At 34.4% G+C, this 27,342-nt stretch overlaps 1 protein-coding gene across 1 annotated transcript in view; it reads left to right on the top strand.

The window, feature by feature from the left end:
- Positions 1–27,342, top strand: part of CNTN5 (contactin 5) — a 488,760-nt gene that overhangs the window by 433,606 nt on the left and 27,812 nt on the right. Inside the window, exons 17-20 of the mRNA XM_055320376.1 lie at positions 2,440–2,589; positions 14,772–14,842; positions 17,303–17,537; positions 26,751–26,860. Coding sequence (XP_055176351.1) covers positions 2,440–2,589; positions 14,772–14,842; positions 17,303–17,537; positions 26,751–26,860 — 566 coding nt within the window. The remainder of the gene's footprint in view (positions 1–2,439; positions 2,590–14,771; positions 14,843–17,302; positions 17,538–26,750; positions 26,861–27,342) is intronic.

The following is a 27,342-nucleotide window of genomic DNA, read 5'->3' on the forward strand; positions in this document are numbered from 1 at the left end:
CCAAAGATACAGATGCAATGAAACGCCAGGACACCTGGACCCCGATGTTTCTAGCAGTAATGTCCACAATAGCCAAACTGTGGAAGGGGCCTCAGTGTCCATTGAAAGATGAGTGGATTAAGAAGATGTGGTCTATGTATACAATGGAATGTTACTCAGCGATTAGAAATGACAAATACCCACCATTTGCTTTGACGTGGTTGGAACTGGAGGGTATTATGCTGAGTGAAATAAGTCAATCGGAGAAGGACAAACATTATATGGTCTCATTCATTTGGAGAATATAAATAATATATATCTTATATATCTTATATATAAATATAAATAATAGTGAAAGGGAATAGAGGGGAAGGGAGAAGAAATGGGTAGGAAATAGCAGAAAGGGGGACAGAACATGGAAGATTCCTAACTCTGGGAAACGAACTAGGGGGGTGGAAGGCGAGGAGGGCGGGGGGGGGGGTGACTGGGTGACGGGCACTGAAGGGGGCACTTGGCGGGATGAGCCCTGGGTGTTATTCTGTTTGTTGGCAAATTCAACACCAATAAAAAATAAATTTATTATTAAAAAAATAAAAATAAAAAAATTGACAGAAGACTTGAATAGACATTTTTCCAAAGAAGACATCCAAAGGGTCAACAGACATATAAAAAGATTCTCAATATCACTAATCATCAGGGAAATACCAATCAGAACCACGATGAAGGGATCCCTGGGTGGCACAGCGGTTTGGCGCCTGCCTTTGGCCCAGGGCGCGATCCTGGAGACCCGGGATCGAGTCCCATATCGGGCTCCCGGTGCATGGAGCCTGCTTCTCCCTCTGCCTGTGTCTCTGCCTCTCTCTCTCTCTGTGACTATCATAAATAAATAAATTTTTAAAAAATTTAAAAAAAAACCACAATGAAATATATACTTGTCAGAATGGTTAGTATCAAGAAGACAAAGCAATAACAAGTGCTGGCAATGATGTAGAGGAAGAGGAAGCTTCATACATTGTTGGTAGGAATGCAAATTGATGCAGTCATTGTGGAAAACAGTATGAAGGTTCCTCAAAAAAATTAAAAATAGAATTACCATATGAATGAGTAATTCCACTACTTGCTATCTACCCAAAGTAAAAGAAAACATATTTTGAAAAGATAGATTTACCCCTATATTCATTGCAGCTTTATTTATAATAGTGAAGATAGGGAAGGAATGCAAGTGTCCATTGATAGAAGAGTGGAGAAAAGAAGATATGCTACATATATACAAAAGCCACAAGAAAGAATGAGAAATTGTTATTTGCGACAACATGGATGGACCTAGAGATTATAATGCTAAGTGAAGTATATTAGTCACAAAAAGACAAATACCATGATTTCACTTATATGTGGAATTTAAGAAACAAAACAAACATAAAAAAAGAGACAAACAACAACAACAACAACAACAAAAAAAACAAAAAACAGACTCTTAAATACCAAGAACATTCTGGTGGTTGCTAGAAGGGAAGTAAGTAGGGCGAAGGGTAAAAAGATCAAGGAAATCAAGAGTACACTTATCCTGATGAGCACTGAGTAATGAATAAAATTTTGAATCATTATTTGTACAACTGAAACTAACATATCACAGTATATTAATTCAATTTAAAAAAAAGGAAAAAAGGAGAGAAGGAAAATATAGGTAACTCTTTTAAGAAGTTTTGCTGCAAAAAGAAGTGATGAGATCATATTTTGATGTAAGCAATGTTAAAATTTGCTTAATTTGCATTTGGGAAGTTCTCCCTTTTCTCTATTAGCACCCCTGTAACAAATGTTCTTGCAGAAATATTTCCTAGACAGCAGAGATGAATGAACAGGAAAATCAGTCCCAAATAGAGCATGTATACTATGTAAAAAAGCATTTCACTCTGTGACAATTGTATTGACAACTTTATGCTTTAATAAAATCAAAATATAGTACAAAAGTTACTCCAAGAAGAGCTTTTGCTTCGATCCCACAAACTGGAGGTTTTTAATTAAAGAGGTATATTCTTAATCTGCTGCTTTGAACTGCCAAGTGGCTAAGCATGTTTGCCAGAACTGCAAGAGGCAAACTGCTCAAGAAAATTCAGAACTATTTGCTCAAATAGCACTAGTTGCCCTCTTATTTGAGGCTGAGGGATCGACAAAATGATTTTTAGTATACATAATGGCAAGTTATGTTATAGCAATGTATGTATAAAGATGAGACAAAAGATTTCTAATTAGCTAAAACAATCTTTGATGTGTGCAAGTGCTTACTCCCTGAAGATTAGTTTTCACTTTACTAATGAGACCAGAGGTGACACCATGACCATGGTGTAATAAGGAATTATGCATCAGTCTGCTGATTCTGGTAGTACCCATGATATCCTGGATTGCCATTTATAACTATTTCTGGGTCTTCCTAATGCCACAAAATCTCTTTCCTCTCTGTAGTCCCAGAAATTATAACAGGGGACCTAGAGTCAGCCATGGCAGTGGACCTTAACCCCTGGGTGGAATATGAATTTAGAGTGGTGGCCACCAATCCAATTGGGACTGGAGATCCAAGCACCCCATCTCGAATGATCCGCACAAATGAAGCAGGTAAGAAATTTTGGAGAGTCTGAATTCTGATTCAATTTGGCAGGCCTCTAACTACTTTGAAAACAAGTTGAATTAGCCATGGTTGCTTGCTTTATTTAGTATAATTTTTCCTGATTCATTTACCTAAGACATCATGAAATTATTACCTTTAAAAAATTCTTCCATTTTGTTTTCAGATCTTTTTCCTCTTGTTTCCACAAAAGCATCTAGATGCTTCAATTTCCTCCCAACCCTAGCATTCATCTTCAGGTTACCATGAAATTGAACCAGTTAGTTTCTTTTTCTAATTATATACTCATTCGATATAGTAACCCCATAAAATTCATCATAGATAGACCCACCCTCTTTCTCTCCAGTGTTACAAATTAGCTGTAATTGCTAATTGTGTACTTCCTTACTACCCTTTATGTTGCCCTTCACCAACGGACCTAGCATAAATTATACTCTGCAAAGGCAAACATCATCTTAACTTTCCTAGTGCTTGATATCTATGAGTACAATAAATATTCATATGCTTCCTGTCTTGGAAAACACAGCATCCTTCTGGTCTTTTGGAAGGAAGTGTCTTGAAAATATTTCTAGTAGTCACATAGGGGAATTAGCAGCTTTATTTAAAAACAAATTTTAAAATATCTTGCCTGGCATCTGGAAAGAGAAAAATAAATTTAAAATTTTAGTAAAATTTTGACTATTTTGAACAAAGTTGTATTGAGATTCATCTCTCATGTCTGTAAAATTGTATATTAAAAAGTGTGTAGTAGGTCACTAGCTTAGTCAAACATAAATGTCAATACTATTGATGAAAACAATCTGAGAACAGAGGAAATGGAGTAGATTGCAAATACAGGGAGGGAAAAAACAAATTTTAACATTTTTACACTCAATGATAACATCTGAATCTCAATAATCTTAGAGTATAAGTGCACTGAGAATAAGGATTTGTGTCTAATTTTTTAGTGTTCTATCATCAGCACCTAGAACGGTGTCTGGCACTGGTACTGTGTATGTTTTTGTAGAAAGATTAAAAGGGAATATTTCTTTTATTTCCTTCATATGCTCCTATCCACACTCGTACCTAGGTAAGAATTACATATACATAGAAGACTAACTGTCCGTTGGACCAAAAAATGTGATTTGTGACTTTTTGTAAATTGAACAAAGCTTATAATAATTAAAATAAATTACAAAAGAATCCTTTCTCTAAAACACCAGGTCTGACCCTTTAAAAAAGAGAGAGAGAGAGAGAAAAAAAATGGTTAATTAATTGCACTAAGTAGGAATAACTGTACAAAAAATGTTCAAATTATTTCTATATAAAAATTAAGCAAGCAAGAAAATAAAAAGATAAAGTAGCCTAAATATGTTGGAAAAGATTCATTCACAGAAAATCCAACTTTTCTGCTTTTGTGATTTGTCTAGTACAAGTTGTTTTTTCTGCTACTTTTTCAATAGTGTGAATTTTAAACTGAACATTAATTACCTGGTTAGATTTTCATGCATTCATAAATCAGTCATGCTTTCATTGTGTACAGGTATTCACTAATTAAGAGTATAACAGGTGAGTTATTCCTCATTTCATGTACTCACTTTGCATATATTGACATGACTGCCAGTATTAGTACTTATGCTCACATATTTTCTAAAAAGAACTGCTTTATTTTGCATATTACTAATTGTGTTTAAACAAAGGCAAAGATTACTGCCTAATACAGAGGCTCTCTATAAATATTCATTTTGAAAATAAATAATCCGTTTGGGATGAATAATCCTTTTAGACTTTTTAAAGTATGAATCCCCTTGCACTACTGAAAAAGATTATAGCAAAAGCACTGTTACTTTTCATGCTAAGTTGCATTCAGATGATACATTCTGAAAGACTCTTCCCCCTCATCTCATCTCTTCCAGCAGTTACCTCAATCATATAGTTCCTGCCTCTCCATTTTATTATGAGTTCTATATACATGGCATACTTTAGTCCATTGAAATCTCATGGAAGAGAAAAGAAATAGCATGAAAAATGCACGAAATACTCTCCTTTAAAAGTTAATGAGGAGGCTTGTAGTGCCTACTTTATGTTTCTTGTGTTTTGGTACCATACAGGGCTAGAGCTACTAATAGCATTGAAGCAAGTGTTGACATTTGTGGCTGTTTTATCAGGCAGCACAGATTAAAAGGGACACATATCCAGATATGTCCTCTCAAATTGCAAACTCTGCCTCTTTAAGTACATGTCCTGTATTTTAAAGATGATGCTATTCTAATTGACCAAGTAATCTCTGAAAATCAACAGAGATACTAAGAGAAAAGGTGTCACATTCAAGGTACTGAGTTGAAAATTTTATGTTCTTTTAAAATTCTCCTATATACCAGAATATTCTAAATTCCAAGGCAGGTTTAGTAAAGCATTTTTACTTTGGAATTCTTTCTTTCCCACACACCAGACAAGGTTAATTTTTCTTTGCAATTTCCTCTAGGATATATTTTGAAATTTACTCAAAGGTACATTTTTAATTTTACAGTCCTCAAAATACCCCTAGCAGTCGGTAAATATAAGAAATATTGGTTCAGTCTTATTTCTTATTAGTAGAATATCAAAATAATAATATACATATATGTTTTACTTTAGCATACATCCATATTTACTTATTTATAGTACAATTCTCTTACAAGCTTTAATTAGATGATAGACATAGATAGATGATAGATAAATGTAACCTTCTGTTTAATTTTGGAAATGTGTTGCCATCATCAAACCAGTATATGATTTTGGGTTGTGTAGTAGCAATGCTTTCTCCATTATTTAAAATGAGGACACTCGGGACTCCTAGTTGGCTCAGCAGTTGAACCCTGCCTTCAGCTCAGGGTGTGATCCCAGAGTCCCAAGATCGAATCCCAAATAAGGCTCCTTATAGGGAGCCTGCATCTCCCTCTGCCTGTGTCTCTGCCTCTCTCTCTATGTTTCTCATGAATAAATAAAATCTTTTAAAAATAAAATTAAATAAAAAATAAATAAAATAAAATGAGGACATTCAACTAAAAAAAATCACATCTCAGGAAATGAATTTGAAATATACACTATAATAGAAATGGAAAAATGTGTAAAAATGAATACAACAGCAATTCTATCATTTAATTGAAATTTTACATTCCATAAGTTTTGTATTTATTTTTTAAAGATTTTATTTATTTATTTTATTTGAAAGAAAGAGAGAGACATCATGCTTGTGGGTGCATGTGCATGCAAGCAGGAGGAAGGGCAGAAAGAGAAAGAATCCCAAGCAGACTCCCATGCAGAGCATGGAGCCCAACTCAGAGCTCATGACCCTGAAATAATGACCTGAGCCAAAATCAAGAGTCAGACGTTTAACTAACTAAGCCACCCAAACATCCTATAAGTTATATATATATTTATTTATATAAGTTTATATGTAAAAGTTTATATATATATAAGTTTATATGTATATATATAATAACAATTTTTGAAAGGAGATAAGATAGAGTTAACTATGCAACCTATTATTTAGAAAGGTTTGGTCTTCTCTACAATATAAAAATGTCTATTATTAGCAAAGCCCTTGGTATAAATCTCAATATGTGCAGTTCTTTATTTCAAATTATGATGAAATAGAGAGAGATTGGAGCGAAAAAAAGAGAGAAAAGATGATTCTATTTTCTACCTGTAATTAGGAGTTTAAGTTTTGGAATTAGGCAGATCTGGATCCATGTTTCCCATTGTTTACTGCCAGTGAACATAGTTAAGATATATATATTGCTCAAGGCTTGATTTTCTCACTTTATAAAATGGAGACAGAATCACAACCTACTACTCTATTAGCTCACTCTATTAAATAATATAATGTATTCAAAGAGCTTAACATAGTGCCTGGCACATGGTAAATGCTTTATATTAACCATTTATCATCATCATCATCATCATCATGAATTTAAGGAGTTATTTCTTTGTTCAATGGAATGTCTTTTTGTTGATATAGTAAGAGTCACCCAGTCTCTTGGCCTGCATCTGGCTCCTCCAAGATGCCCTCTGTTGAGAAGTCTCTGCTGCAGACTATGTACCAGCAAGTCTGGCCACTCAGTTCACCTGACGCTTGGGAGTCAAGGAAGCCTTTCAGAAGGTGGTGCACAGTACAGAGCATGCCTGTCCTCTAAATCTGTCTCCACTTCTGTTTAACTTTACCATGCTATTTTTGTTATCTACCCAGATATCAGTCTATAAGAGAATTGTGATATTGTCCCAACATGTGGCCATTTTCTTTGCTTCTTATAGCATAGAAAAGACAGAAGGAGCAGAAAAAAAAATGTGTTCAATGAAAGAACTTGCTTAAAAATTATGTTCCACATTCATATAGCTTTCTAGTTGTTTAACACATTGCATTCTGACCTGCCATTCTTTTTTGACTCTGAAATGGAAAATACACACATATTTCAGCCCACACAAAGCAAAATAATTTGTCTACATTTAAAAATTAATGCTCAACCAGATAAATATGAGTATCAAGTAGATAATCAGATGAAAATCTTTCCTAGCCTTAGCATTCTCTGCACTAAATCAGTTATGTAGTTTACTATACAGACTGAACTCTGTAGAATTTAAACAGACAATAGTTTTATTCTTTTCCCTCCATTGCTCTCCATTATGCTTCATCTGACCTTAGCCTTAACTATATATATATATATATATATATATATATATATAAAAGTGCTATATATAGCACTTTTAGGTATTAGGGCAGTCTCATTTTCAAGTATTAAAAATCTCCATTTTAATTTAAATAAGAACTTTAATTTCACATCCAGTTCCATGCTTTCTCTTCCTCTATCTCAAGGGCTTGACCCAAGGGCTATGATTTGTCTTTTTTCTTCTTTTCACTTCCCTCACCTTCCAGCTGCTGCCCCAGGCACTTTCTAGGCCAGATAAGAAGAATAAATCTACTTAGCTAATACAATCTGTAATACTCACATGGGGTGTTGTGTGCAGTATGTGACAGCGTTTGTCCCCATGCTGCTTCTTTCTGTTACAGGATACTTTGGGTTCTTTGGAGATTATCCTATCCCCTACCAGGCAGCTTAATTGAGTGTGATCCCAACAAGCCTATTTAAACTTGTCTTCCACAGTGTCCATTTGACCCACGGTAATCACATTCTTTACCTACCAAATCTGTGTTCTCAAAGATGTCCTCAAGATACATTTTGGTCTCCACTCTGGTAGTATAGCATGGGACTGGGTCATATTGCAAAATTCTGAAGCTCAAGAGCATTCAGCCAGGATGTAAGCATAAGCATCTGTACCCTCTGCAGCAGTGTTTTTCTCCTCTTCTCACGTAGCTTTAGAGGAAAATGACAGTATCATTTCTCTTCTATTAACAGCTAAGGTTGGAGGGAGATGCCAGAGTGCATTTATCTACTAAGCTGACAGTCTTCTTCCAAAATCTTCCTTATGCTAAAATCCTATACATGTGAGCTAGAAGGGGGTAATGGAAAAGGATCATAAAATTTGGTTTCTGTGATTCTTAAGCAATTCTGTGGTTTGGTTTAGCCAACCTCACTTTAGCAATTGAGGTTACATCTGACTTATCTCAAGTCCAGAAGTCTTATTTAATTTCCTATTATAGTTTTTTGCACTATACATTTTCTTCCTACTTCTGAAAGGATCTTGCTTTGTTCCATTTGTATCTTCACAGCTCTTGTCCATAATTACTTAGAATATTTCAGTGAGTTTAAAAATTATGGAAGGAACACAATAAAATACTATAAGATGGAGTTGAATTAGTTCTCTCTGGGATTATGCATATTGGCCTTACAAATGGCATTTAATGGGACTTTGAAGGCCAGACCAAATGGAACTCAGGCAGAATTACTTTTAGGGGGCAATTAGAAAATCCACTGTTGTCAGGCACTGATGTGTGCAGAGAAAAGACAGATATCTATAGTGTTTTTAAAGGTCTCTCCAGTATATATTTCTGAGAAAATACTATATTAAAAAATTAAGCCTTCAGCTGAAATAATTTTAAAAATCCAAAAGAAAATACTATTAAGTGAAGCAGATAGTATTTTTGAATCATAAAATCACTTTGATCCAGGCAAGTCTTTTCTACAAAATAAATTCAAAAAAATAAGTCTCCATTTTCAGAGGCATTTTGCAAGCAGAGGTGGTAATTTTAACAAAAGCCTTTGTAAAAGAAGTCTGGCTTTTTTCTTTTAGTCTGGCTAATTTTTAGGCATGTCCTTTTCTTATTAATAGTGAAGTGATGGAAGAGCAGTAGAAGACTTGAGCATGCAAGATAAAGGGTGATGAAAAGTTATCAACCCAGGAGTAAATGTGAGACACTCAAGTATGACTTTCATATCTTCCTATCTCCATTATACCATAAACCAGTGATAAATCATGAACCATATTCCAGGCTCTAATTCTAAGTACCTGCCCTTTATTATATCATTTAATTGTCACATAAACCCTCTAAAGCAAGAAGTGTTTATCCTCATTTTACAGATGAGAAAACAGAATTAGAAAGTTTTAAAAATGTGCACAAGGTCTCCAGTTAAGAAGTAAAGCTAGAGATCTATAACCTTCCACCAAAGACAGTGATTTTAAATTATGTGCCTTCCCTGCTACCTTCTTCCTCTTGCCTTTTCCTTCTCCTCTTTTTACCACATGCATCAACAAATCTCATTTGAAGATTTTTTTTTACCCATCTTCTGCTTATACTTCCTTGTGAATCCATAAAAATAAAGCTGGGAATATTAGTTGAGGTAAACACCATTTATTGCATATATTAACGTCCTGTGCAAAAGCTGTCAAAAGACTGTTACCATTTATAAGAAAATTCATAAATCAGAGAAATATTACATTTTCTAAAATACTCTTTTTGTAAATTAAAAAAATGGTATATTGCCTAGATTTCCAAATTAAAACAAGCTGAGCCAAAACTGAAAGTATAATTCCATACCATCTGAACAATATTATCCAGATTTCCAAAAGAATAATCTCCTTCAAGATTACATATGCATAGACTCAATGCTGAACTTTTACTGTTTATCACAGAAGACTTCACCAGTTTCTTTGTTTGAAATCTAAGCAGATGATAACATTAGGTAATATTTATAAATTATAGTTCCAAGCACCAATTTTGAAAATAACTTTAAAAAGTAGGTAACTGTTACCCCTATGAAGCAACTGAAGGACAACAAAGTTAAGAAATATTTGCAGCTAACCAGCTAGAATGGTAAGACTGAGATCCAAGCCCAGCTCTTTCTCACTCCACAAAAACACACTCCAGTTTGGGCATATCACCTTATCTATCCTATTGATAGGAGTAAAAGCATTATTTGAACTCTTTAGGAAACACCATTGCTACTTTTTGTTTTGGAAATTCTTTAAACTTCTTTTTTTAATTAATTTATTTATCCATGAGTGACACATACAGAGAGAGGCAGAGACCTAAGCAGAAGGAGAAGTAGGCTCCATGCAAGGAGCCCAATGTGGGACCTCGGGATCGCTGGGATCCCGGGATCTCGCCTGAGCTGAATGCAAATACTCAACCGCTGAGCCACCCAGGCATCCCAGGAAACTCTTTAAACTTAACTAATATATGAAGTAAACTTAAATGATAATGAGTTAACTGAAATATTTATGTGTTACATACCTCAATTCAGGTAGGAAAAAAACTGTGTTCTTGTGTGTTTTTTTTTTTTATTTTCCTCTTGACTCCCACCATTACTGTATAAACAACCTGTCTTTCTTCTTCCTACGCTTTAGCATCTTTTCAAGCCAGTTGCTGGATTACCATTAAACTTTTAAATGACATGTCATCTCCCTCATCTCTAATAAAGCTGTATCATTTAATAAACTGTGTAAATTATCTACTATAAAAGATATTAGAAGTTTTTCAGGGAAAAAAAAGAGATTGGTAAATAATTTCATCCTGTCTTCTTTTGTTTAATCCAAATTAGAGCATGTTGTTAGCGTGATTGGCTTTGTTCAAACTATTACACTTAGAAGGAGTTCTTTGAAATTCATGCTTAAAGTCATGTATGCTTAAACTAAGATACTATATAGTTTGGTCACTCTGACTGTTTACAGTATTTCCAATGTACAAGGTGGAAAAAGTCAATAGTCTACATTGCAATGTGCCAAATAAGGCACTAAAATAGCAAAACACTTGCAGCTTGTGAGAAGAGTACTAATGACATTATCTATTTATGGAACAGCACTGCCGAGAAAGAAATTCAGAAGAATCAGAGTTTAACCTGTTAGCCATGCATGTAAACTTGATTCTGTAAGCTAATAAGCACATGACATTTATTAGTAGCCAACCAAAGGAAAAAATCATCTAACTGCTTAATTCTAAATCAGGTTTTCATTAATTATATTGAAAATATATCTGGTTTTTCAACAAATGTGTTTTTCTCTGAACTCAATGAAATCATTTATTAGATGTTTGATTATATTACTTTTATGGTTCTAACAAGAATTATAGAACTTTCAAACCACAAGGGCTCTGAAAGATTAAGTCAAATTTCTACATACCGTGAATATGTTGTTTTATAAATAAAAGGATATAATTAAAATCAGTGGACTCCAAAGGGTTGACTGCAGAGATAACTGTGTCCCACTAACTTGACAAGGAAATGAATATGATCATAGGTTCCACTAATTATCTGCATGTAATTAGGAAATTTAAGCAAATTAGGAGTACTCAGTGCAAACATTGTGATCCTGATAACCAACCACAGTACCTGATGCCTAGCTATTAAAGCCTTAATATTTCTTTTTTGTTTGTTTGTTTTTCTAGCTTTATTGAGATATTATTGGCATATAACACTATATTAGCTTAAGGAGATACAACATAATGATTTTACAGTATATGTATATACTGTAAGGATTCCACGGTAAATTTATTTAACATTCATCACCTCATATAGTTGTAAGTTTTTCCTTATGATAAGAATTTTTAAGATCTATTCTTTTAGCAACTTTCAAATATATAATACAGTATTGTTAACTACAGTCACCATACCATATACCCAGAACTTATCTTAAATTGGAAGTTTTACCTTTTGACTACCTTCACCCATTTCCCCCACCCACCATCTGCCAACTCTGGCAACCACCAATCTATTTCATTTCTAGTGGCTCCATTTTCTTAGATCCCACATAAAAGTGGGATCATATAGTATGTGTCTTTCTCTGGCTTGTTTCACTTAGCATAATGCTTTCACTTATGGCTAAATATAATATTCTAGCCTGTATATTTTCTTTATCCATTCATCCATAGCCATCTATGGATGGAACAGCACAAGTTGTTCTTATGGCTTTAAAGCCTTAAGTTTTCTATTTGTAGTCTCTATTATATCTAATGAGCATTTTTAAATTTAAGAATAGTTGATGTTTATTTTTTTAAAGATTTTATTTATTTATTCATGAGAGACAGAGAGAGAGGCAGAGACATAAGCAGAGGGAGAAGCAGGTTCCCTGCAGGGACCCTGGGATCACGACCTGAGCCAAAGGCAGATGCTCAAACATTGAACCACCCAGATGCCCCAATAGTTGCTGTTTATAGACATATACTATTAAAACACACTACCTTGGGGCACCTGGGCCTCAGTTGGTTTAGCATCTGCCTTCAGCTTAGGTCATGATCCCAGTGTCCTGGGATAGAGCTCCATGTGGGGCTCCCTGCTTGGTGGGGAATCTGCTTCTCTCTCTTCCTCTGCTCCTCCTCCCCCACTTGTTTTCTCTGTCTCCCCTCTCTCCTATTCAAATAAATAAATACAATATTTTAAAAAATCAAACAAAAAGAGTAAACTAATGCTTTTTTGTGTAATTTGTTGTACATTAAAGTTGAAGGTAGGGTGACAAAAAGAGGATCTTAGTCTTTGCATTAAGTTGATATGGGCTATCTTCTCTTGAAAAATAATTTAGCAGCAATAGGAAACTTCAAAGACTGCTTTCAAATAGTAAAACAAATTTTCTAATCTGGGTCATTATGGATACTTCAATGATGAAATTATCCACAGAAAAACAAATAACATCATAGAAAGTATTATTTTGTTTTCTTGTTTCCTAAAAGTAGAAATTTTCACCAAATTGTTTACTAGTGTCTATTCCTTTTTTCCTTAAAAAGCTAAAAATCTTGAAAAATCTAAATACATTTTCTAAAAAATAAGAAGCATTAATGGACTGTGGAACAATATTGCCAAAACTTCAAAAGCAAAGATCGGCTTCAAATATCACTTGTATTTTATTCTACTCATAATTTTTAAATGACAAGAGATATTCACTAGAGAGCCACAACCTACTCTCCAACTCTAAGTTAAAGGTTCTGAACATCCTCTTTTTGGATGATGTTTGATAGCTGAATAAAATAGATAAGGATCTTCAGTGAGAGAAAGATCTTTTCTTCATCTTCAGTGAAGAAAAGATCTTCAATCTTTGTTGTCTTTCCACAACATCTATGATAATAGGGCAAGTATCCTCAAAGAAGAAGATTCAAAATCCTAATTTTAGGGACTAAACTTAGTGATTCCAATGTAATAGATGAAATGGGTGGCTCTGGTAGATATTGTGCATATTATTTAACTGTTAGTTGTCAGTGATGAATACGAAGTGCATGTGTGTGTGTTCCTTTTTTTTTTTTTTTTTACAAACAAGTGGTACTATGAGAAGCCATAGTCACATCATATCAACAAATTAACTTTCTTGACCATGTATTGATGATCACAACATTCAAAACTCCAGATAAACCATGGAGGGGCTATTTGGAATCTTAGATCACTGTTATTTTATGCATATAGTTAAACCAGCTCCACTGCCGTGTCTTACTTATGCCATGGATCAGAAAATAAATTTAGAACTAGAACTATATAACTATATATGGTGTCAAAACAAACTCATATGTTGTTATATTTAGCAATAACTAAGGCTACTGATAAAAAAAACTGAAGTTAAAAAATGATTCGCTTGCTCTTTACAAATTATATGTTCACAGTTATTGTTCTAATATCATCATTTTTTCTCAGTTGAATTTCTTGTGATTTCTTAAATGAGAGACAAAAGGGTATCCAATTCCATCTAAGTCTGAGAAAATTCATGAGAGTGAACTCCACATACGAGTAATCTTTAGTATATGTAACTGTAAAAGAAAGTTTGGTAACTGCTGCTGTGTATATCCTTCTACATGTGCATAAGCAAGACAAGAGCTCATGTTCATGGAGAAAAATGCCCAAAGACACTGAAATTTGGACCCTGATAAATAAAGGTCTTTATTTCAGTGGGGTCAATTATATATTCACAGACTTTTCTTTCCCATCTCCCTGGTGGAAAGAGATTTTTTTTTTCCTTTCTGGTGAAATATAAATTCCACTTCAGTTTTTCTGGTACATAAATGCTGCATGACTATCTACCAGTAATTAACAGCTTTTCATCCAAGTAGGTAATATATGGGAATGAATTTATTGTTTATGAGTATATTGATATCATTTAGAAACTATATGCAAGGATATAAAGGCAACACTGAAATGTAAAATTGCTAATGCAGCCTCATAGCCTGGAAAATGATTTCTTTTAATAGTTTTCTTCATTTAACAGTTCTTCATTTGAAATTGTTTCCTTTTCAACTGCAGATTTTGTGGTTTGGTGCAGTGAAGGAGAAATTTATTCCTTTGAGACATTTATTCTTTTTATAGTTCTTCATTTGAAAAAGTTTCACTGGGTGTTTATATGTATTTTGTAGTTGGCAAAGATATCCGTGATAGTTTTTTTTTTTAATGTTTATTTAACTAGGTTCTCACTCTATGGAACTGTTGCCAAGTTTCTTTAAATGGAGATTCCTGGGGGTTTTTGGTAAACAGTAATAAGTCAACCTGTGGATTTTCTAGGAGCTCTGCACGCCCTGAGACCACAGAAGAGTCACATCATTAAAAAGGAGAAAATTTGTAGAATCAAATTTAACATTTAACTCTCCCACATAGATTTGAAAGCAGAGTACCTGTTGCAAACATTTTGTTTTAATTAATTTTGAATATGGACACTCTAATTTCAAATAAATTCCGATTTTTTTGTTTGGGGATTTTACAGAACCCAAGTGGGGTCATAATGTGTTCTTACAGGGACTCTTAAATTAAATATCTACTTGTCCTGATTCTGGCCCATTTTTAATCCACAGTTCCAAAGACAGCACCTACCAATGTAAGTGGAAGAAGTGGAAGAAGGCATGAGTTAGTCATAGCCTGGGAGGTAAGAAAGTCTGTACTCAGATGTCAGAATTTATGAATTCCTTAGTAAATAAGGCTGCATATATAGGATCTACAGTTGGTATGGAGAGGCAGTAATTTCTGTTTAAACGAGATTAAGAAACACTTGATCATATATTACTCAGATGAGTATTGCCAACATGAACCTGTCTCATTTCATACCCAGCCCCAGCTGACTTTTCTCCAATCTAAAGTACGTCCTCTTGTCACATAGGCTATCTCAGAATAAAGTTTGAATAATTAAAATACGACAAATACCCACTATTTGCTTCAACGTGGATAGAACTGGAGGGTATTATGCTGAGTGAAGTAAGTCAATCAGAGAGGGACAAACATTATATGGTCTCATTCACTTGGGAAATATAAAAAAAATAGTTAAAGGGAATAAAGGGAAAAGGAGAGAAAATGAGTGGGAAATATCAGTGAGGGTGACAGAGCATGAGAGACTCCTGACTCTGGGAAACAAACAAGAGGTAGTGGAAAGGGAGGTGGGTGGGGGGATGGGGTGACTGGGTGACAGGCACTGAGGAGGGCATTTGATGGGATGAGCACTGGGTGTTATGCTATATATTGGCAAATTGAACTCACTCCAATAAAAACATATACAAAAAAATTAAAAATAAAACACATCCTCTCACAAACTACTTCCCATGTTTGTTTGGCTTAGTTTGATATTTAATTATTTCACAATTAAATAGTAGCTTTACTAAAACCATTGGGGAGAAAGGAAATGACCACCACTGAATTTGTGGCACAGTGCCTGTGTTATCTCACTTAACTCATAAACCAACCCTATTCGTAAGGAATAATTTTTCCTCATTTTAAAAATTATGAAACTAAGGCACAGTTTAAGTACTCTTTCTAATTAGCAGTAGAATTGGGACTTTGTGTTCTCTTGTCTCTCTCACAATGTGCCCTCTGAAGTTTCCTCTATGAAGGAGGCAGGAGAGAAGTGTGTGAGAGGTACATTTATTTCCCATGAAGCCACTTTCTTTTTATTGATGTTAGATTACCTTATTATCATATGTAACTATGTAACTCACAGAACTATGCCCTGAATATGAAAATGTAAAGGAGATGGAATGTCTACTGGAGCAAGTGAACAAATCCTTGAGAGTCTCTAAAACAATGATCAAATGTACAGAAAAACATTTTCCAGTAAGAAATCTTCCATGAGCATATTCTCTGTTCTGTTATTCTGTCCATCCTCCTCTTTCCAATAAAAATTTATTTCTTAATTTTGATTTCTGCAGAGGGATTAACTTCCCAATACCTCAACTTCACTGAGGTCAAACTCTCTAAATAGAACTTCCTTCTCTATCAGCTTCACATCTTAGCCCCAGTTGCTAAAACAAGAATATCATAGACTTATAACTGGCAGGAATTTATTTCTCATGGATCTGGAGCCTGAAAATTTTAGATCAAGTCCCCAGCAGATTCCAGTCTGGTGAGAACCTGCTCTCCAGTCAGCTGATGGCCATTTTCTCACTGTACCCTCACATGGCAGAGAGACCAGAGGGGCACTACTCCCAATCATAAGCACGCTGTACTCATAATCTAATAACCTACAAAAGTCCTCCCTTATTAGTACCATCACACTGGAGGTTAGGATTTCAATATATGAATTTTGAGGAGATATAAACATTCAGTATATAGAATTTTGATATAATAGGCTTTGTCTCCCTTCTGCTACTCAGTGTTTCCTCAAATCAAAACTCAAAAGAAAAAAACATGTTTCAACAAGTATTTAATGGGTATCTATGTGTTAAGCATTATCCTAGGCAGTGCCTGGTGACTGCTCCTTTGACTAATCAATCACAATTACTCCTTTGTATGGTGTACAGTTTGTGTCTGTTTAACAAATTTAATGTAAGCATACAGTATAACATTTACTTGAACAAATATTTTTTAATTTTTTCACATTAGTAAAGTGCAAAAGCAAATGAGAAATGGAACACTATTAAAAAAATTTTACATTAATATTTCCTGTTTTTTTCTGCACAAAAGGCTCTGCAGAGCATTTCCAGCAACCAGATTTTTCTGACCACCAGACCATATGACAGGTTTTCCCAATCTGCTGCAGTCTAATGTGGAATGTTCATTTCATATACATGACTAACTGGTTTAAATTTGTTTCACTTCAAGAGTTTTCAGCACCTTTGATAATCTTCTTAAATACTAACTGATATTACTTTAGTTTTTATCTTTTGCCTTTAACCCTTTTTAAATCTCCAAAGACTACTAAGTGACTGTGCTATAGTGGCTTCCAGTGTAGCATTACAAATTTGAAAGTCTCATGTTCTCTGGTTATCCATGATTTAAAATAAATAAATAAATAAATAAATAAATAAATAAATAAATAAATAAATAAATAAAGTTTGGAAGAAGTGGCTTTTTTAATCAGTTATTTTGCTGATAATTAATTGCATTTTTTCTTCTTTAGCCAGTATCTGAGGAGTTTCAGAATGGGGAGGGCTTTGGCTATATTGTGGCTTTCAGGCCTAATGGAACACGTGGCTGGAAGGAAAAAATGGTGACATCCTCTGAAGCTTCAAAATTCATTTACCGAGATGAAAGTGTTCCTCCTCTTACTCCCTTTGAAGTGAAGGTTGGCGTTTATAACAATAAAGGAGATGGACCTTTCAGTCAGATTGTGGTTATCTGCTCAGCTGAAGGAGGTCAGTTTCTCTTTAACCCTATTATTTACATTCTACATTTTATAATGGATGTTATGTGGATTTTACATAGATGAGACATTACTGTACATATATTAGAAAATACAGATACACCAAAAGAAAATAAAACCCATATTGTCATTATACTTTTTAGATATATTTTTCCAAATAATTCTTTATTTTAAAAAATTGAGCATTCCATATGTGTTGCTTTATGTTCTTTATGTTCTTCACTCTTTAACAATATATGGCAAATATATTTTCATGATAATAACAATATTAATAACATCTATAGTGTATTATTTCCTCTGGATGGACATTTAACCAATCATTCTTGCTTTTTAAATTTAGATAATATTATATTTGAACCCACTAAATTTAAATGAAATAAATGTAAATAAATACTCCCATTTATGTGACCAATAAATATTTATTACTAAACTCCTACACAAAACACCATACGAATAAAGTAGCAGACAGGGCTTTCAGTTGGAAATTTTTCACATATGACATCATGAAATCCTCATGAAAATCTTGTCTAATAGTCATTGTCTCTATTATAAAGAAAGAAATTGAAGCTGAAACGTTAATAAACTTGCTAAAGGTTACATACCCTATAACTGAGAATTAAACCCATTTGTCTAATAATCAAATCTTTGATTTTTTCTAACATGCATTTTCACATGCATGACCATTTAATTCTAAAGATAAAACTATACTATATGTTGTCAAATTGAATTTAAATTAAAAAAAAAGAAGGGCAGCCCGGGTGGCACCGTGGTTTAACTCCGCCTTCAGCCCACAGCATGATCCTGGAAAACCGGAATCGAGCCCTGTGTGGGGCTTCCTGCATGGAGCCTGTTTCTCCCTCTGCCTGTGTCTCTGCCTCTCTCTCTGTGTGTGTCTCTCATGAATAAATAAATAAGATCTTTAAAAAAAATTTTTTAAAGACTACAAAATTTTTGTTTGGCTTAAAGAATATATAGTTAATTGATACATGTGCAAGGTGTGTGGAAGTCTTGGTAGGCAAATATCTCTCCTTTCAGCATTATCTAGAGTCATTCAGGGTAATTTCTCTTTTAAAAAAAAGATTTTATTTATTTATTCATGAGAGAGAGAGAGAGAGAGAGGCAGAGACATAGGCAGAGGGAAAAGCAGGCTCCCTATGGGGAGCCTGATGTGGAACTCCATCTCAGGACTCCTGGGATCAGGCCTTGAGCCAAAGGCAGACGCTCAATTGCTGAGCCACCCAGGTCCCCTCAGGGGAAATTCTGTTGTAGAAATCTTGAAAAGTCTCCAAAGCTCAAGAGCACTAGGAGAAGAACCATTCGGAGCTTCTCTGACAGTATTCTAGGGCCACAGTCTACTTCAGAGTCACAAGAGTCAAGGTCATTTTCCAAGCAATTTATCAAGTATAAATATTATAAATGATGAGCACTTTTACTAAAATATCACATTCAAAATTTTCTATGTATTTACTATAATTTACTATAACAATGCACGTCTCACTTATTACACTTGACTTTAAGAGGATAGGAAAAGGATGGAACTATGAGAACACTTATAGAAGTATGCTCTGGATGCTCAGCAGTCTGCTTTTCCCTCTCCCTCTGCCCTTCCTCCTGCCTGTGCTCCTTCCCTCCCTCTCCTCTCTTTCAAATAAATAATTTTTAAAAATTTGAAAAACAAAAAAGAAAAAATCAGACTATCTAGATTTAATTTGCCTGGTATCATTCAAATGTCAGTCTACCAAAATAAATAAAGTGTTGCTATGAATTATGTCACAGAAACAATTTCAGTGCCTTTAAAAGAAGATAGGCATATTTCCTATCTAGTTTGAAGGAGTAATCTCCAAAGGCAAGCTATTTCAAGTTTAAGGAAACACAGTGTAAACAACTCATGGTGGTTCCCATAATTTAATTTCAAAGCAAAGGTTGTTGACAAGGAATGTACAAACCTTAATTTCTTAAAGTCATCACTGGTATTACTGTACACAGCATGTTCACTATACAAACCTTTCCAATTTATCTCATGTGACCTTTGGGGTTATGTGCTTGCTAATTAGGTCAAAGAAATGTTAAAGCAACAAGAAGATGCATTTCCTGACTAAAACATGTACTTCAAAATAGATTTTTGCAGTAACAAGTAATATAAAAATATATATAATAGAGTAAAATAACAAAATATTATTATGTATAACATTCCTGATGAGAGAGTACATGATGGTCGTGGTTAAAAACATGAGCTTTGGAGACAAAAGATGTGGGTTCAAATTCCAGCTCTGTCACTTACCATAGTTACTTAAAACTTTCTTACTGATGTGAAGTTGACTGTGCTACTTACTTCTCTGAGCCACAACTTCCTGAAAAGTAGATTGGGCCTTGAGATTCCTACCTCATATTTGGTTGGAAGAGTTAAATTAAATATATAAGTAATACAGTAACTCATCTGTATTTGGAAACACATCCAGAACCTGAGATGCTAAGTGCATAAGCATCTCATTGGAACACTTATGATCCCTTGTTATTATTTGATTCTTCACTTTCCTGGTCATTATTATACTAGGATAAACTTTCTGTTTCTGTTTCAGAATTTGGCTCCATAAAAAAACAAAAACAAAAACAAAACACAACCTCAGAGCAACTTGTATTGAAAAACTGCACCTTACATAAATCAGACACTATCTTTGTGCTTCAATATTCTAATGATCTTATTTATTTCCTCCCCGCACCACTCTCCCCACCCTGTAGCTCACAGTACCAAAAAGATAATTCTCTTGAACTATATAAATAAGTCACACAAGTGGGTACAAAGAAAGTATCAAAGGTCAGTTTATCTTGATAATGTTTTTTAGATCAAAAGAGTGCTGCCATTGGTAGAACATTTTCTCAATCATTTGTCAAATTTAGGGAATACAAGGCATTGTTTTTGCTAGCAGGGCCAGTTGAAATTCTGGACTTGAATAGAAGAAAGACTAAGGGAAAAAACTCACCTTAGGGGGTTAGATCTATCATATTCTCTCTTTCGGAAAAACTGCATTTTTGTATTAAAACTTGAAAAAGCCAAGAATTTTGATGTAGGAAGCTGAGTTCACGCTTCAGCACCACCAACTGACTGTAACCATAAATAAGTCACAGTTTTACAGTTTACTCATTTGTAAAATGGGTATACTGCTTAGTATGCCCCGCCTACCTAGTAGTTTTATCTTTAGATTTAAACGGTTATGCATGTGAAAATGCATGTTAGAAAAAAATCAAAGATTTGATAATTAGACAAATGGGTTTAATTCTCAGTTATAAGGTGTGTAACCTTTAGCAAGTTTGTTAACGTTTCAGCTTCAATTTCTTTCTTTATAATAGAGACAACGACTATTAGACAAGATTTTCATGAGGATTTCATGATGTCATATGTGAAAAATTTCCAACTGAAAGCCCTGTCTGCTACTTTATTAGTATGGTATTTTGTGTAGGAGTTTAGTAATAAATATTTATTGGTCACATAAATGGGAGTATTTATTTACATTTATTTCATTTAAATTTAGTGGGTTCAAATACAATATTATCTAAATTTAAAAAGCAAGAATGATTGGTTAAATGTCCATCCAGAGGAAATAATACACTATAGATGTTATTAATATTGTTATTATCATGAAAATATATTTGCCATATATTGTTAAAGAGTGAAGAACATAAAGAACATAAAGCAACACATATGGAATGCTCAATAAAACATATAGTATAACACCCAGTGCTCATCCCATCACGTGCCCTCCGTAATGCATGTCACCCAGTTACCCCAACCTGCCACTCATCCCCCCTTCCACAACCCTTTGTTTCCCAGAGTTAGGAGTCTCTCATGGTTTGTCTTCCTATTTTTTCCCCACTCAGTTTCCTTCCTTTCTCTTATAACCCCTTTCGCTATATCTTATATTCCATGTATGAGTGAAACCATATGATAATTGACTTTCTCCAACTGACTTATTTCACTCAACATAATACCCTCCTTTTCCAACCACGTCTGTATAAATGGTAGGTATTCGTCCTTTCTGATGGCTGAGTAATATTCCATTGTATACATAGACCACATCTTCTTATCCATTCATCTGTCGAAGTACATCGAGGCTCCTTCCACAGTTTGGCTATCGTGGTCATTGCTGTTGTGAACACTGCGGGGCAGGTGTCCCATCGTTTCACTACATCTGTATCTTTGGGGTAAATCTCCAGCAGTGCAATTGCTGGGTCGTAGGGCAGGTCTATTTTTAACTCTTTGAGGAACCTCCACACAGTTTTCCAGAGTGGCTGCACCAGCTCCCATTCCCACCAACAGTACAAGAGAGTTCCCCTTTCTCCACATCCTCTCCAACATTTGTTGTTTCCTGTTTTGTTCATTTTAGCCATTCTTACTGGTGTAAAATGGTATCTCATTGTGGTTTTGATTTGCATTTGCCTGATGACAAGCAATGTGCAATGTTTTTTCATGTGTTTGTTGGCCATGTGTAGGTCTTCTTTGGAGACAGGTCTGTTCATGTCTCCTGGCCATTTCTTGACTGGATTATTTGTTTTATAGGTCTTGATTACTAGCCCTTTATCTGATGTGCCATTTGCAAATATCATCTCCCATTCTGCAGGTTGCCTTTTAGTTTTGATGACTCTTTCTTTTGCTGTACAGAAGCCTTTTATCTTGACGAAGTCCCAGTAGTTCATAATTGCTTTTGTTTCCCTTGCCTTCATAGATGTATCTTGCAAGAAGTTGCTGTGGGCAAGGTCAAAAAGGGTGTTGCCTGTGTTCTCCTTTAGGATTTTGATGGATTCTTGTATCACATTTAGATCTTTCAACCATTTTGAGTTTATCTTTGTGTATGGTGAAAGAGAGGGGTCTAGTTTCATTCTTCTGCATGTGGATGTCCAATTTTCCTAGCACCATTTACTGAAGACACTTTCTTTCAGTGGATAGTCTTTCCTCCCTTGTCGAATATTAGTTGACCTTAAAGTTGAGGGTCCACTTCCGGGTTCTCTATTCTGTTCCATTGATCTATGTGTCTGTTTTTGTGCCAGTACCACACTGTCTTGATCACAGCTTTGTAATACAGCTTGAAATCTGGCATTGTGTTACCCTCAGCCTTGGTTTTCTTTTTCAACATTCCTCTGGCTATTCAGGGTCTTTTCTGGCTCCACACAAACCTTAGGATTATTTGTTCTGTGAAGAAAGTCCATGGTATTTTGGTAGGGATTGCATTGAATGTGTAAATTGCTCTGGATAGCATAGACATTTTCACAATATTTATTCTTCCAAACCATGAGTGTGGAATGTTTTCCCATTTCTTTGTGTCTTCCTCAAGGAATTATGTACATTCTAATCTTGGTTTGACTGCAAATCTTTAGGACATCCTATACAATACTGTCATTCTGGAAACAATTCTAATTTTTTAAAATAATAGCAAAATTGCAACATAGTGATTTATAATGCATGGTAGACTTTTTTTCCATATGAAAAATCCAATTAGCTTTCACTTCTATATATCTAGAAATAATTATTGGTCAAACTTTTACCCATTTCCCATAGTTCTTGTTACTATGGTTTTGAAAGGAAAAGAACCTAAGCATTCAATTACATCTAATAGAAAAATAGAGGGAAATTCAACATAGATTGATTATAGTTTGAAAGTTTTGTTTATTTGTGATAAACTTTAGCTTTCTCTAGCTTATTTGGTTTTTGCCTGGTATGTAAAAATTATGCTGCTTTTTACAGCTCAAATTAAAACCCAACATTCATGAGGTATTATTCTCTAGATCAGTTCCTAGCTGAAACTGAACTCAGTGAGATTTATGAGAACTTGAAAAATAATAAATTGGCATATTAGTTGTAAAATACAAGGAATAATTTCCTGTCTTTGCCAGATGATCCATTTGGATTAGTGCTTGTAAAAGTTCAACTACAGCTGTCTTCACTGAATTTTTAAATAATGAAATCATAACCCTTCTCACAAGAAGTTTATTAAACACTTCTTTGATTAATGTTATTGCTCACCCCTCCTGGGAAGTCAGATGCATAATCAATATTACAAGTTCCACCCCCCCCCCGTATTACTTGGAGAACTCCAGCTGCTAAATTACTTAATAGAAATGTATCGTCTAAATTCATGAACATGGTAATGCGGTTCAAAGTTTTTAATCTGACAGAAACTGAAATCTATCAATCAGCTTGTCCACCACTTTGTATACCAAGATTGGAGTGAAAGAGTTATTCATGGTCTAATTAATATCACCATAAGTAACAGAAAAAAAAGAGATCTTTTTAAGTCTTTGAATCTATTGGACATAACACTACTACAGTCTCTGAAATAAGTCCCTGAATTTTCATCAAATTACCTGAGTATAATAGAAGTGAGAGTGGCAGGAACACCCTATGGCTTACAGATCGGGAGAGTTTTATAAATGCCTGAATATGACAGGATCTGTGAGAAGCAGTGCAGCTATGGTTCAACATTATCAAAAATTCCATGAAATAGGAATAAAAAGGAGCTGATAGTAAGCCTGCAGTGGAGTTAAACAAGATATAACAGGGAGGTTTAGGTGGCTTCTGGCAAAACATAGAGTATAGAAATAAAGTAGAGACCCCAACATCAATAGTCTTGAGAGAAGTTAGGTGTGGTAGGGCAAGGAGAAAAGAAACCAACAGCACAAGGAAAGGTATTAGGTGTGTAAACATAGATATATACACAGAAGTGGAACAGCATAGTATTTAGGACGTGATATCCTTATTGAAATCCTCTCTCCACCTTCTAGCAGCCATGTGCCTTTGGGCAAGTTGCTTGACTCTCTGCCCCTCAATTTCTTTATTGACAAAAATAGTGATAGTGATAATAGAGTTCTTGGAAGAATTAATGAATTCATGTAAAGAATTTTATTTTATTTTTTTAAGAATTTTAAATAAGGGTAGGCACATATCAAATTCTCAATAAATGGTGATTTATATTACCTTTGGTTATTGCCCTCTTCTATTTGTTGTTGTTGTTTTACTTGTATTTGTAGTTCATCTGTTCCTCTGTCAGTTATTTGGAAGTAACTGAGCAGTAAGAAAATGAACTATATGTTCCCTCTACAATCTCTTCTGTGCCTCCAAACTGACTCTAAGAAACACAAAATAAGCTAGGTGCTGCCTTGGTACCAATTTAAAAGCAAAAGAGGAAAGAATACTTGAGACCTGAATTCTAGTTCAGGTTCTTTCACAGCCCGAAGCAGAGTTTGAATAAATCAACCTGTGTACATGTTACATTTTCATCTGCAAAATAAAGACATGGATCTAAAACATAGGTCCATAACTCAAAAGTCTATAGAGATCCAGTCAGAGATATAAATAAGTGTATAGTTCCAGTGTGAGATAACAGGTGGTAGTAGGGACTCTGGCAAACTGAAAAGGCTATTCCCTGATTAATGGGACCAACTGCCAATTCTCATCTAGCAACAACCATGAATTCACGTTTAGCGTCACCAATTTTTTTCTCTAAAGAAGCCAAAAATTCTTATTTTTATATGAAATGTTGAAATAAATTAATATATTATTAGGGCATACAAAACAACTAAAGACCTATCAGCCATCCATTTATCCATCCATTTGGACATTTTGATCCAAGTGACTTTCTAAAATTCTTTCTAGTTACCTTCCATTATTCAATTACAATGGGATACTCAAACAGAACAGCAGTTCCAATCCAAACCACACATTCTGTGGTCTAGTCAGTTACTCTTGCTTACAGAAAACATTTTTAATCCACGGCTATAATAATACATACTGAAACTTCTGCAAGTAAACTGACTGAGATCCCTTTTCTTACAGGATGAAATTTCTAATTGAAATCATCATGGGTTTACCTCTGATACTATTTACATCTAGAAGGTGAAACAAATAAAAAATGACTCTTCCGTTCTTGTTTGGTTCACCTACCTTCATTTATTTAGATGTAATTATAATATTTAGCCCCTAAAAAATACATCTGTGAAACATCAGCTTGGGTCTGATCCTGATTTAAAATCCTAGAGCAGGGCAGCCAGAGTGGCTTAGTGGTTTAGCGCCGCCTTCAGCCCAGGGCGTCAAGTCCCACGTCAGGCTCCCTGCACGGAGCCTGCTTCTCCATCTGCCTGTGTCTCTGTTCTCTCTCTGTGTCTCTCATAAATAAATAAATAAATAAATAAATAAATAAATAAATAAAGTCTTAAAAAAAAACTGACTTTGTACAGAATTGTTTGAACTAAAGTATGGTCTTTATTCTACCGTTTCATTTAACATGTGTTTATGACATAGTATTTATGATTCAGCAATATCCAAGCTGACACTATTTTGTTCCTCACATACAGTGCAGCAACAAATAAAGTGCACCTCTTGATGGATGCCAGTCAGACATGGTATATTTGAAGAAAAAAAAAACAGTGAGAAAGGTCACTAAATGTAGGAACAAATTAAAACATACTTTTGAGCAATAGGCCCTTCAGGGACTTTCCTTTTCAGTCCATATTTGTCTTAAAAGTCAATGCACACCTTTTAAATATCATGATTCACATCAAATTCTTTATACAATCATGGAAATGTAGTTTTGTGGTTGGAACAACAACAAAAAAACTAGAAATTTTAACTCTATTTGTTCTTGCAAGGGTAAAAATAAAATAATAACTGATATTTTGTGAATGAATGTTTTAAGTACCAAGCACTATGCTAAATATATCTATCATTCCAATTAAAACTAACATTAAAAACCTCTGAGATAAGTACTTTTATTATGCTCATATTAAAGATGAGGAAACTGGAGCATAGGAAAAGGCAAAGCAACTTGCCTAACAGTAAATAAAAATTTTTGAAGGCTAAAACCAACTGCACCAAAATAGCCAAGTGTGATTCCCTAGTCCATGCTTTTGATTACTATGTTAGACTGGCAGACAAATTAAGTCAGACAACTTAACTTCTCCAGAAATTTCCTGGTTAATCCAAGGATAAAGATCTTCTTTGCTTTCTCGCTAGATTTGTGATTTGAGTAGGCAAAGTATTGAAGAGACTTGACCAAAATATAGAAATCCAAAAAGAACATCTTTTTATCTTGTGTTGTGCATAGCTACCATAGTACATCATTTCAAAAATAAGGTAGAAGGAAGTAACACCTGACAAATTCAGGTGCAATGCTTGCATAGACATCACTGTTTATTATTTCCCCTTTCCTTTGTACAGAACCCAGTGCTGCTCCCACAGATGTCAAGGCTACAAGTGTGTCTGTGTCAGAGATTCTTGTTGCATGGAAACATATTAAAGAGAGTCTAGGAAGACCACAGGGATTTGAGGTATGAATACAATTATTGAAAATAAGCCTTGTTATTTCCACTGCCACTGCATTCTCCTAAAGAAATGGTTTGGTGACACTCCAAAAGAATTATATTCTTTTGAAATTTTTGTTCTGTGGCAAAGAAAGTGAGAAATATACTATTTTACTGACCTGTTCATTAGCTGGCTTATTTTTTAGTGTAGTAGTTTCCATATTACCATGTAAATAATTTTTTTAAGGAGATGAAAATAGACCTTCAGATAAAAATCAGGAGCTACAGGTGGATATTTATTGATATCCAACTTGTTGGTGGTTAAAAATGTTTTGTTTTTTGTTTTGTTTTGTTTTTTTTTTTTTGTAAAAGAAATGTTTTTTGTGTATTTCCTCCTAATACTTTAATGTATAAAACAAGCTTTCCTATTATACTGTCTGGGCAGATCTTACCTCTTATGCTGACTTCTCTAAATTTACTTGGACTTGGTGATCTATATCTATTTATTC

Source organism: Nyctereutes procyonoides, unplaced genomic scaffold, assembly GCF_905146905.1.
Source record: "Nyctereutes procyonoides isolate TBG_1078 unplaced genomic scaffold, NYPRO_anot_genome, whole genome shotgun sequence".
Classification (NCBI taxonomy): Eukaryota; Metazoa; Chordata; class Mammalia; order Carnivora; family Canidae; genus Nyctereutes; species Nyctereutes procyonoides.